Source organism: Enhydra lutris, unplaced genomic scaffold, assembly GCF_002288905.1.
Source record: "Enhydra lutris kenyoni isolate GAN:26980312 unplaced genomic scaffold, ASM228890v2 scaffoldscaffold13, whole genome shotgun sequence".
NCBI classification, from domain to species: domain Eukaryota; kingdom Metazoa; phylum Chordata; class Mammalia; order Carnivora; family Mustelidae; genus Enhydra; species Enhydra lutris.
This window is the reverse complement of record NW_019154097.1, coordinates 7,592,080-7,605,468: the sequence shown is the minus strand read 5'-3', so window position 1 is coordinate 7,605,468 and position 13,389 is coordinate 7,592,080. Positions and strand designations below refer to the sequence as shown.

Below are 13,389 nucleotides of genomic sequence, written 5' to 3'. Positions count from 1 at the left end.
TGTGAGAAGCCCACTGGTTAAAAAAACTACCTCCTGTCTTTATAAAAATAATACATGCATTTAGAAAAATTTTTGAGTAAAACAAATAGGTATGAGGAAGAGAGTAAAAAGAAAATCATTCAAAATCTCACCATTTTGGGGGCACCTGGGTGGCTCAGTGGGTTAAGCCTCTGCCTTGGGCTCAGGTCATGATCTCAGGGTCCTGGGATCAAGCCCTGCATTGGGCTCTCTGCTCAGCAGGAATCCTGCTTCCCCCCCCCCTCTGCCTGCCTCTGCCTACTTGTGATCTCTGTCTCTATCAAATAAATAAATAAAATATTAAAAAAAAAACAAAATAAAAACAAAATCTCACCATTTTTAACATTAGAGGAGTCTCATTCCAGACAGGTCGCCATGCATATGTTACAAGGAGAGAGATGGACTGAAATCATTTTATAAAAAGATCATTATTATGTGCTATTTAAAACTGACAACTTTTACTTTTTTGAAGGCCACAGGAGAAAATAAGGAAATACAATTTCTCCACATTACACAATTTTGATCCACTACAGAAAATCCTGATTTCTAAAATATCAAGGGTAATAGAAGACAATGAAAAGCAGTGAGGTTTGAGTCCTGGTTTTTAAACTCCAGTTTTCAATGTTAGATGAAATCAGTCCAAATTTTCCTGTGGAAGAAAAGGAAATTTGCAATCCTACAACTCCTTTTCCCTTCTCCTCTTTCTGGAGTTTTATGTTACGTTAATTTCTTCACTTTGCCGGTTGTTTACTGTGAGACGGGTGCAGTACTCAGAATTGCTCCTTGTTAGCTAGAAGCCTCTCTGTTCCTGAAATTTGGGTTTTGAGTCATGTTTTGGTTGACTACATTTCTCATCAAGTAGTCTTTTTCTTCCCCCCTATCCCCAACAAGAAACTTTCATAGATGTTTTGTTACCAAGATTATGTGTGCTAATTTAGTTTTTTTTTTTTTTTTTTTTAACCAACATTGAGGTCTATGTAAAGTAGGTGCCAAATACAAGGACTGCATTCTAAGGTCACATTAATAGAAGTCCATGCTCAGAATGTGGGAGGTGATCATTTCATTCAGTTTAGCATTGCATCTAGGCATGCTCTGAACAAATCAATAAGGAAAATACAACCCACTAGAAAAACGGGCAAAGTCCCTGGTCCCCAAAAAAGAAACAAAACACCTATAAACATATGAAAAGATGGCTATCCTCTTAAACCATCAAGGACAGACAAATTGAAGTGACATCAATATGTACAAGATTGGCAAAAATCTAGAGCTGGTGCCCTGGGAAAGAGCAGGGATGTGGAGAACGGAGACCTCTTGAACACTGACAGTGGGAGTGTCAATGGATAAAATCACTTTGAAAAAATGTGGGAAATCCTGTGATTTAACAATTCCATTTCCAGGTTTAGATGCTAGAGGAGCTCTGCACATATGTGCGAGGGGACACATACAGACATTTTCAACCATCTTATTTATAACAGCAACCAAACAAAATACGGGTAACAATCCAAATGTCCCATCAACAGGGTAAGGAACAGATAAAGCATGACATAATCCTACCCGGGAATACTACACAGCTCTAAAAATGAATGAACTGCCCTCACGTTCAGCCACAAACATCTCACAAACAATGCGAAGCCATACAGAGGTTTTCAGTTCAAGTTTCAAGCAAAATATACAGCTTGATTCTACATATATATATACACATTCAAAAACAAGTAACATTATATGATATAGCATTTAGGAAACATAAATGTGTAATGAAACAATAAAGAAAAGCAAGAAAGGGGCACCTGGGTGGCTCAGTCAGTTAAGCATCTGCCTTTGGCCCAGATCATGATCCGGGGGTCCTGGGATCGAGCTCCGCATCGATCTCCCTGCTCAGCGGGGAGTCTGCTTCTCCTTCTCCCTCTCCCCCAGTTTGTGCTCTCTGTCTCTCAAATAAATAAAATCTTTAAAAAAAGAAAAGCAAGGAAGGCTAAATCCAGACTAGGGGCACCCCCTGAGTGAAGGAGGGTGACCACACAGGCTTCCACACAAGCTGGGTATTGGGTATACTGGAGGTTCCTATTACTCTTTTTCATATTTTATGTAAGTTGTATGTGTATGGTATAATCTTTCCTACAAGTGAAATATTTCATAATGATGTATTTTTATTTAAAATAGAACAGTGCTATGAAGTGACACTGCTTGGGATAAAATCCTCACCCTTTTTGTGACCTTGGACAGGTTATTTAACTGCTCTGGTGCTCAGTTTCCTTCTCAGTGAGGCTGGAAATCATACCAGTGTACCTGTCTTAGAACCGTATTGTCATGGACAGGGTGATTCACGTGAAGTTCTGAGTACCATGCCGAACACAGAGTGAGTTCACGATTCAGGTTAGCTGGTGTCCCTTTTCTGTCTCTTTATCTGCGGGGCAGATAGTGGAATTGCAGGGGCGGGGGTTGCATCCTAGAAATGTCTGTCCTCTGAAGCCTCTGCTGAGGATGACCACAGATGGAAAGGCTGTCACACCACATCCTATGGAGATGATTAGAAGAGTGAAGGGTCATTTGGCCTGAAAGCATCTCCTAGAGTCAAGTCAGTCTGCCTGAATTTAGGTGTCTGAAGGGCTCTCATGGGAACGGAAGACTGTACGAATTCTAAAAGGCTCCAGAACAGGGGTGGGCAAACTATGTCCCATGGCTCAAATCTGACTGCCACCTGTTTCGGTAAATGCAATTTTACTGGAATGCAGCCAGGTTAATCTTTTTTTTTTTTTTTAATGTATTTTCTATGGCTGCTTCTGTGCTCCAAGGGGTTGACAGGTTGCAACAGATACCACATGGTCCCCAAAGCCTAAAATATTTCCTGCCTGGCCCTTTACGGGAAAAGTTTGCTAACCTCTGCCCTAGGATGAGAACTTAAGTGTTAAAGGAGGGTGATTTTTAAGACTTTCTAAGAAGCAGAGCTGGCTCACCAAGGACCACTAAGCTCTCCGGTTCAGGAGTGAGACTCCTGTCACTGGAGGGATGTAAGCAGATGCTGACTGCTCCTGGAGCAGGGCCACAGAGGAGGACTTTGTATCTGGGACAGGTTGGACACATCAGTGTTTAAATTCTCCTTCAAGTCTGAAATTCTGTACAGAGTAATTCTCAGTTTCAAATTGGTCGTTATTAGCTCTGACATTTTCTTGGCATTTTTACGTTTTAACTCTCAGCAACATTTGCTTTGAAATTTTGAAGTCAAAGAAAGTATTTAAATTCTTTAAAAATGAGATTTTAAGTGAGAAATGGAATGTATTCCAGAGTTCTACTTTTTCATTTAAAAAATGGATTTTCATGGCTTTTGGATCTAGTCCCCTTTATAGGTGCTGAATTTTAAGAGCCTATATGTGCCAATTACAATTTCTCTGTGACAAGTGCGTCCTTACTGGAAAGGAGGAGCCATTGGAAATGAAATTCGAGTCAGGGAGTTTGGGGGCAGTGAGCTGCCATAGGTGTGGAATTCGTGGAAGGCAAAGAGGAAACATACCGGAGAGGAAAGGGGAGTGGGGGCCGGGGAAGCAGTAGTTACTGAGGGCCTACTGTGTGCCAGAGCCCATGTCCAGGTTGCAAAACTGCAGATCAGAGGCTGTGGCCCATTGTCCATAAGCTTTGAACTTCTGCATGAGAATGTGAGCAGGTGGGAGGGTTCTAGTTGGAGAGGTGGGGAAGTCGGAGAACATGATAAAGCCCATAGCTTCTTCCAGGACACGAGAACCCCCGTACAGGGGCTCTGAGAGCAATTCATCAAAAGCCAAAGCACTCAGAGACAACTTGCCATAAACAGTTTCTCAGAATGATAGTTTTGTCCAGTGACCGGCTCACTAAAAGCCATCTGACAGACACCTTAAATGGGGGAGTAGAGAAGCTTTGGCATCTCCCCGGCTCATGCAAGGGAGTGTCTGAAGTCTGCAAGAAGAGGACGGTAATACACAGGCATTAGGGGGACATCTCTGGGTGCAGCCTTTAGGAGGGACTGAAATGTGAAATACAGGTGAAATTGACTTTTACTGGAGCCGGAAGGACGAATCCTCCTGAAATGGCTGTGTGAAGTGTCTGCGAGGAGTCCCTCAGGAAACTCACACTTAGAGAAATTCCCCTGGTGATTTGGTGAATTGATTATCAGCCAAACCGATGTGCGGTGGGTCAGCTTTGAGGGAGTGTGCTCAAGCTACTGGTTCACCCAGCCTCGCCTCTGGGGCACTTGCCTGCCCTTCCTAGGCCAAAGACATACACCGGCAAGAACCTCTGGGGTCCTTCCCTCCCTGGTTTCCAGGCATTTTATGCCGCTAGCAATAGAATCCCCTTCTCCAATTAAGTAGCACAGGGAACCTGGATGCTGAAGACAGGAGAGATACACGGAGAGCTTTGGCTGAAGTGAAGGCAGAGAGCCCAGAGGGCTCCTCTCTGGCTCCACGTCTCTTCCAGGTTCTAGGTGCCCAAGGGGCTCAGCCTGACAAGCTCCAAGCTGGTCTAGCCACAAAGACTCAGCTTTGGTTGGCTGGAAAGTCTCTCTAATTAGGACACTATTGGTACAAGGCACAAAGATACAGTATCAGAAGTAAGAATGAGGAAACATAGCCGCTAAAATGGGACAGATAGGTCCATGTGATTCTTATTTGGTAGTCGCTATCAACGTGTTCCCTGCAGGGAAGCCGAAACAGTGTGCTTGGTGCCCAGGAGGCGGCTTATCCTGCCTCAGGTCCACAGCGCTGAAGCTGGAAGCATTATCCTGGGGGAAGTGGTCCTTTCCAGAACACTGCTAGCTTTAACATCCTGTTGGCCTGGTGAGGTGAGTTCAGATTATTGAGAAGCTCTGAACTGGGACTTGTGAAAACCCTTCCCCAGTCCTGATAGGACTGTGACAAACCCCCTCCCTTCCTTCCGTCCTCTGGTCCTCCGTGTGCATCCGAAAATGAGGGTACAGGGCTGGCTAGATGAGCGATGCCCACGTGTTTGGATTTCACACATCAGTAAAAGCTAACTTAGAGCGCAGCGTGGAAGGGGCATGGAAGAGAAACTTAGATTAAAAAAAAGACCACACGCTTTATTTTGGGGGCTTCTGGGTGGCTCAGCTGGTTAAGCATCTGCCTTTGGCTCAGGTCATGATCTCAGGGTCCTGGGATCAAGCCCCACATTGGGCTCCCTGCTCAGCAGAGAGCCTGCTCCTCCCTCTGCCTGCTGCTCCCCCTGCTCTCTCTCTGAAATAAAATCTTTAAAAAAAACCACAAACGTTATTTTGTCACATCAGGACATTAAGAACAAAACCCTCCCAACATCTGTAATTTTATAACAGAAAAACATTTCAACATCACAAAAACTAGGAAGGATCTATAAATTAAGGATGGTTTTTAAAATGGAATACACTTATCTTTAACGAAAACCTCACTCTGTTATTCTTACTTTTCTCCTTTTACTGCACCATGTGAGTTTCCTGTTGCTGCCCTAACAGATGATCGCAGATTTCGTGGTTTACGCCACAACCTCGCTCACAGGGGTCAGACGCCCGGGCACTGTGTGATTGTGTTGGGCCCTCTGCTCGGGACTTCAGAAGGTTGAAAATCAAAGTGTTAGCTGGGCAGGGTTCTTAACTGGAGGCTCACCTGGGGAAGAGCCGAGTCTTTTTGATTGTAGGACTGAAGCCCCTGTTTCCTTGACCTGTGGCCCCCTTCATCTTTGAGCCAACAGGCATACTGAATGTATCAATGTATCTCAAGCTTGGAACCTCTGATTTCACTCTGGCTACCAGCAGAAAAGATCTCTGCTTTTCAGGGCTTGTGTGATTACATAGATCACCTGGATAATTCTTTGAGGTCAGCTGATAAGAAACCTTAATGATATCTGCACAGGTTTTGCATGTGACATAATTATTCGTGAGAGTAAAAGCAAAGGCACAGGTCCTGGGGGCCAAAATTCTGCCGTCCACACCCAGCCTGGTGAAAACGGAGTCAGATAAACATTTGCAAACATTAGAAGATTCCATCAGTTCAAATACTGGTTGTCAAATAGTCTCCTGTTCTTGAGCTGACATTCAAAAGCTGTGTATTTGTGAGAAGTCAGGACAATATCATCATTACAGAATCTTGCCCAGGCAAGGGGCCGGGGAAATGTTTGCAGAGCGAACAAGTATTAGTAAGTTCGTTGTTGCTAATATTATTTTAGTGCAACTTTGATTATAAATCTTGCAGTACTCTATTATCATTGTCATTAGCTACAGGTTAGAAAACAAGCTAAAATCGTTACAGGAATGTATTAAAAAAATGGGAAAGGATTCAGGAAACGTGGTAGAAACAGTTAAAACATGACCTGCTCTGTTATATCTGCCATGTTCTGCTGAGGTTGGAGAATGTTGCTTTCAATCAAGGAATGGGGACATTAAATAGAGGCCCCCAGGAAACAATAAGAACTTTTTGAGAAGTTCTTGAGAATAAGAACTTTAGTTTTTCTTCTCTCCCTTCCCCCTCCCTTCCCACCTGTTGTTTTCCTCTCCCTCTTTCTTTCTTGGCAAAAAAATTTAGCATGGTCATTTTTTAAATTAAATTTAACTTTGAAAGTGACATTATTTCCCAAATCTCTGCAGGCTGCAATCCAGCACCCTTGCTTGGCCCCTCAGCCCTTGTCCAGGCCCTTTGCTGCCATCCCCAGGTGTCCAGAGCCCAGCCCCTCCCCTCCCCCTGCTCTGGGGGCATCAGCTGTGAAAACAGTGACAAAAATCTTGCCTTCAGGTGATTACATTCTATTCGGGAGGTCAGTCAATCTACAGGCAACAAAAAAACAGGATGATTTCAGATAATTTTAAGAACCGCCTTAGGGCAATAAATAAGGTGGCATGTTAGGGTGGGGCTGGTGGTGGGGGACATTTTGGATGGGGGACAGTGATGAGGTCTGTGAGGAGGTAACAGCTATGCTGAGACCTGGATGATGAGAAGGAGTGAACCCTGCTGAGAACCAAGGGAATGTTGTTGCCGGCAAAGAAAACAGCAAGTGCAAAGGCCCAGAGGCAGGAAGGAAATTGCTTTCCATTTCAAGGAGCAGAAAGGAGGCTGGGTGAGCTGTAGTTGGTGAGCAAGGGAGAGAGTGGAGGGAAATGAGGTCAGAGTGGGAGGCAGGATTGGACCTTGTGGCTTCTGTATCCATGATGATAGGGAGGGCTCAGACCCTGATCCCAAACTTGTAAACAATACAGAACAGTTATTAGATAACCAGTTAGCCTGACACTTAGAGCCTCTTCTAGCTGCCCTGCCTGAGAGTCATCTGACTGGGGGAATTTAAGCCCTAGACACTTTACAATTCTCTACAACTGACATGATGTGCCAATCTGTAGGGATTTTCTTTTCTGTCCCCAAAGGTTACTTTTATTGCCCTATAGGACATTAACCAGTTTTGTACCTGATTTGGCAATCTTACCTTATTCTTACTTTTCCTTTCACTATAAAAATCCTGGTCACTCAAGTTTCCTTTTGAATCTACTTTGTCATTCTGCAGATCTCCTTGTTAATGAGTCAAATAAAGGTTGACATGTACCCAGTCTCAATTTTCATGAGAATTATGTTTTTTAACCTTTTGAGAATCAACATTCTGCTAAGGAGATGGGCTTTAAGAGCATGGAAAGCAGGACCACCAGAAGGACTGGTTTATGTTTTACAAAGCACCCCCAGAAGGCGGCTGGGTGGTGAGCAGGCTTACCTGGACCCCCGGGGAAGCGAGAAGCCCAGCTAGGTGTCAGTGCCTCTGTGCAGGGAAGAGATGACGACACGGCTTGAGTGACAGAGGTGCAGGTGGAAGTCAGTAACATTTGAGGACATTTGTCCTGGTTCATTTCCATATTGGGTTGCTGGGATCCGTTTTAGGGCTCAGGTTTCCACTCTAGGATGCAAGCACCTGGGTAGGGGGCTGGGGCCAACTTGTATGTTACCTAAGTACCCAGCCCCGGACTAAACACGACACTGCATGGCAAGTGTTTGCTGAGTGAATTCTTCCTTCTAGATTTTCCTCCTCCTCCTCCTTTTCCTTTTCTTCCTCCCCTTTTTCCTCCTCCTCTTCTTCCTTCTTTTTTTATTGTGATAAATTATGCAGAACATAAGATTAACCATTTTAACCATTCGTTAAGTACACAGTGGAATGGCATCAGGTACATTCATGAGGCTGTGCGACGATCACCGCCATCCATCTCCAGAACGTTCCCATCCTCCCCGTTGAACACCGATTCCCCATGCCCTTCTCCCCCAGCCCCCAGCAACCACCATTCTGCTTTCTGTCTTTATGAATTTGACTCCTCTAGAGACCTCATCTAAGTGGAATCCTACAATAGCTGTCCTTTTGCATCTGGCTTATTTCACTTAGTATAACGTCATCAAGGTTCCTCTGTGTTGTAGCATGCGTCAAGAGTCTCCTTCCTTTTTACGGCTGAAAAATACTCCGTTGTTTGTCTATACCGCATTTCGTTTATCCCTTCATCTCTTGAAGGATATTTGGGTTGTTTTCCCCTTTTGGCGATTGTGAATTGTGTTGCTATGAACGTGGGTGTGCAGATACGTCTTGGAGTCCCTGCTTCTGGTTCTTTGGCTCCCGGATCTTGGGCTGTCTACCCAGCAGTGGAATGCCAGCTCGTACAGTAATCCTGTTTAAGGTTTTGGAGTCCTGCAATACTACATTGTACATTCCCCCCAGCAAAGCACCAGCATCCCCATTTCTCTGCGTGTCTTGGCTTCCTCACCAACACTTACATTTTGTGCTTTTTTGATGCTAGACATTCTAATGGGTATGGATTTGTGCCCTTTTAACATGTAAATGACTGCAGGAAGGTGGAGACCCCAGAGGGAGACATTTTGGGGCCCTTTCCTCAGTGTGCAGAGCAGGGAGATAGCCACAGAGGCAGAGGTCCTAGATTGGGAGGGTGCTCAGCGGGAAGAGAGCTGGGCTGGGGGGGTACCAACATCACACTCGCTGAGCTTGTCGTCTGGGCCCAGGGCTGGCTTCGAGAGAGGCCTCCCAAGAGGGGAGCTGAAACCCAGCCGGTTTCCCATGAGGAAATTTGTTTGTGTGAATCCACCGTTGGGCCCCCGCCCCTGGGGAAAGCTGTTTCTAATTTGGGTCCCTCTTTCTGTCTCTTGCTCTCCAGTGTGATAATGCGAAAGGGTTGAAAGCCTTCTACGATGCAATAAAATATGGGCCGAACCACTTGATGGTGTTTGGAGGAGTCTGTCCATCTGTTACGTCCATCATTGCAGAGTCCCTCCAAGGCTGGAATCTGGTGCAGGTAAGGTCCAGGTCACCTTTGGTTGGGGGACTGTCCTTAGCCACCAGTCTTTTGCAGGAATGGCTCCTGGTACAACATAGCTCCTGAGTTGCCTGGGTCAGGCCTCCCTGACTCTTCTCTGGAGGATTGATTGCCCAGCCCCCCGCCGCCCCACCTCCTGGCCTGACCCCCTCCCCCTGGCTGTTGCTGGCAAGGCCCACACGGTGGGTCTCCTTGGGGTAACCCCAACACCCCCACTGCGTGTTTGGAATCTTTCAATGACATCCTAGCCTGACTCTGTCACCAATGTCCAGCCGGTCTGCCTGCCCACTGTCCTCTTCTGTCCCTGCCATTCTGTCCATGCCTCAGCCTCTCGTGACCGCCCACCCTTTCACCAAAGGCATCTTGCACCTTCCAGCCTCTGAGCCCTGCTCTCACTGTTCCCTGATCAGATGGGCTTTTCTCTACTTGTTGCTGAGCCCCCCACCCCAATGACATGGTCTTGTGCATCAAGACACCCCCCCAAACACTGCACACAGGGCTTTGCCGGGGCTCCTGGCCAGGGTGCACTCCTTACATTGGCTAAGGTCCTACACCAGCCAGCCAGGGAGGGCATGGGCTGATGGAGGCAAAACTCACTAGTGTCAGGTATTGTTTGGAATGGGAGAAGAAGGGCGTGGAAAGATGAGGGGTGACTCACGCCGTGTGTATATGTCTTTGCTTTGGCCATCCGGCCATCCAGCAGAGAGAATGTTCAGCTTATTCTGCACCTGGGGTTTTGGTAGACTCTGGGGACACAGTGCTAACAGGACAGGGTGGGCGTCTACCTGTTCAGAGCCTATGTGCGAGGAGGGAGGCAGGCAGCGAGCAAGTGAACAGGTCACCCTACTAAGAGCCAACACTGGTGCCATATGCGTGCCAGACTTAGAACCTACTAGATGCTGTTCTGAGCACTTCTTTGCATTGATTCAGTCCTTACACCTGCTGTCTGTGCTGTGGCCAGTATTATCACTCTCATTTTATAAATCAGAAAACCTGGGCACGCAGAAGCCTAGTGACTGGCACAAGGACCCTCAGCACATAGGTAACAGAGCAAGGATTTAAACTCAGGGAGTCTTGAACTGAGCCTGTGGTAGGAAACAGCCAGGACAGAAATAGTCAGAGTGATGGAACTAGTGGCGACCGTCCCAAGGCAGTCGGGGAGTGCCTCTTGGCAGAGGTGACATTTGAGCTGAGACCTGTAGCATGAGAAGGAGCGGTTTGGGTGGCTGGAATGGTCAATGCAGATGGCCTGTGCTGGGGAAGAACTTGGCTCATTCAGGGAGCGGAAGACGGGTCATTGGGGAGCCGGGGTGAGAATGAGGAGGCCATCGAAGCCTGACCACAGCGGATCGGGTTTCCCTGCATTCCTGTTGACTGAGGAGCTCAGGGAATCTGGCCCTGCTTGCATGAGGAGCTGGAGGTAGAGCCCCGATCTCACGGCCCAGAGGGAGGCTGGAGCTACCTGTGACTGAGGTATGAGGAAGAAGGGGTGAGGCCCTGGGGAGGGCCGCCCACTCAGCACATGGGCAAGGAAGGCTTCCCAGAGGAGCGACGTGGAGCCGGCTGGGAAGGAGGAGAGGACGCTGGACAGCTGGAGCTATGGAGGAGAGCGTTGCCAGCAGAGGAAACGGGGCGCTCTGAAACGGGAGGTGGGGGAGTATGTGGGCCTGGGGAGCAGTGAGTCACTCGTGGTGGCCTGAGCGGGCCACCTGAGTGTGGGTGGATGCAACAGGAGAGGAGGCCAGAAGAGCAGCTTGGCGTGCTGTGATGCAAACCTAAGCACGTGCCTGGGACCCAGTGCCACTCCCCTGGCTTTGAGCCTCGAGGTGCCGGCAAACAGCTGGGAGACCTTGGCCGGGTCACTTTCTCTGTGTTTGAGCTTCCTTTCCTGAATACTGAGGAATACGCTCCACTCCCTGTGCAGCCGGGCTGGGCACTGCCCCTCTGAGCCTTAGCCCCTCACCTGTAGAATCCAGGGTGGGAGAGGACTGATCTCATAGGACCGCTTTATGGATTCAGGGATGAGATTGTGGTTAGAGCCGGGCCTGGCCCATCCTAAGCACTAAGTGTTCCTTCTTGCACCTGCCTCCTTCTGCTCCCTGAGTTGAATACCTCAACGCCTCAGCATTCTGGGTCTTTCCAGCCACATTGTTCCCTGCCCTCCATCCCCCGCCTGAGATGCCCCATTCTCCTCATGCCCAGTGTGTCACCCATCCTTGGAGATTCAGCTTCAAAGCTGCCTTTTCCAAGAAGCTTCTCCTTACTATCATCTCTAAGGTAGCCCCTCTAGAAAAATTCTTTTTCTCACTTCCCTGCATTTACTCCTAGCAGAACACATGCATAGCCCACCCATTGTGCCCTTGGCCTGTCCCTCTCTTAGGGCTTTGCACATGTGGGGGGCGTGTAAGCTCCGGGCTGTGAGCTCCATAAGAACGGAAACTGGGCCTGAGTTCCTCCTGTTTTTCCTGGTGCTTAACAGTCCACAGACCTTATTATATGTCTGTTGAATGATCAGAGAGATGGAAGGAGGAAGGAAGGGACGGAGGCTGGAAAGACCTCCATGCAGATGGACATTTTGCTCAGACATGGCAGGCCAAGTTCCGTGGAGGGTTCCCGCCCAGAGAGGAAGCCAGGGAGCTTCCGGGCCTTTCCATATCCTCACTTGGAATGGTTTACCCCTCAGAATTCTCTGAGGAGCTGCCGGAGCGAGTACAATGTTAGAAACTCCTGGCTTGCCAGCCAGAACCAACCGGCCTCAGCATGAGCAAGGAAGGCCTCCAGCTTTGAGAAGCTGACAAGACAGGAGACCGAGTTACAAAGACGGGACTGTGTTAGTTATCACTGTGTAATGACTCATGCCCAGATTTAGTGGCTTAAAACAACAGTAATCATTACTGCATTATGTCCTTGGGTCAGAAATTTCAGACCCAGAGGATGGCTTACGTCTGCTCCGTGATGTTTGGGATCTAGCTGGAAGATTCGGAGACTGGGCTGTAGCATCATCTGAGGGTTTGACTGGGACTGGAGGATCAGCACCCCCCTCCCCAGGAGGCTCCCTCACAGGGGGGGCACGTCGGTGTCTCTCCTGCAGGTCTCTCCATAAGGCCGCTAGAGTGTCCTCATGGCATGGTAGCTGGTTTCCCCCAAAGCTACCCAGCTAGAGACCAAGGCAGGGTGGAAAATTCTTTTAGGACCTTGCTTCAGAAGTTGCACACTGTCGTTTATGCCTTATGCTCTTGGTCATACAAATTAGCTTTTATTTATCGTGGGAGAGGACTAAACAAGCTGCAGTGGGAGGTGAAAATCGCTGGGGCCCATCTTGAAGGCTGACTACCACAGGAAGGAGGGATTCTGGGAAGAAGGCGGAGCACAAGTTGCCCAGCAAAGGAGGTTTCATGCCAAGTCCCTTCTCTGTTTTAAGGAACTTCTGCTCAGCCTTCAATACCCTGGGTAATTACCTCTTCCTCTGGGATACCTTTCCTGATCCCTTTCCTTCTGTGCCTCCCATAGTCCCAGGGTAAATTAACGGCTCCTTCCTCAATAAAGCCTGCTCTATGAAGGCCATCTCCTGCAAGCTGGTGTAAATTGGTTCTTGTGGGGAGGGGGCAAAACAGCCTACTCTTTTTTATGTACAAAGCACAGAGATACATACAGTACATAAATAGAACTTTTTTTAAAAAAATATTTTATTTATTTATTTGACAGAGATCACAAGTAGGCAGAGTGGCAGGCAGAGAGGAGGAAGCAGGCTCCCTGCTGAGCAGAGAGCCCGATGCGGGGCTCGATCCCAGGACCCCGGGATCATGGCCCGAGCTGAAGGCAGAGGCTGTAACCCACTGAGCCACCCAGGTGTCCCCATAAGTAGATCTATAGTATCTACGGCATTAAAATTTCACAAGTGGTGCAGGGTTAGGAAAACATGTCTACAAGGGCTTTTCAGGAGAGTAATGATGAAGAGAAATTTGGGAAATGTGGTTCTACGTCACTTCTGTTGCATACAATATTTTGTCAGTAAAGGAATTACATTTCATGGGAAACGTTTTACTCTATTTTTAGGTGTTCCCTACTAGAAT

At 47.5% G+C, this 13,389-nt stretch overlaps 1 protein-coding gene across 2 annotated transcripts in view; it reads left to right on the top strand.

Moving 5' to 3' along the window:
- Positions 1 to 13,389, top strand: part of LOC111145857 (gamma-aminobutyric acid type B receptor subunit 2) — a 341,149-nt gene that overhangs the window by 97,219 nt on the left and 230,541 nt on the right. For both annotated transcript variants that reach the window (XR_002640501.1, XM_022501134.1), the window contains exon 2: positions 9,158 to 9,295. Coding sequence is in view for 1 of the 2 variants with exons in the window: in XM_022501134.1 (XP_022356842.1) it covers positions 9,158 to 9,295 (138 nt within the window). In the remaining variant the exon portion in view is untranslated. The remainder of the gene's footprint in view (positions 1 to 9,157; positions 9,296 to 13,389) is intronic.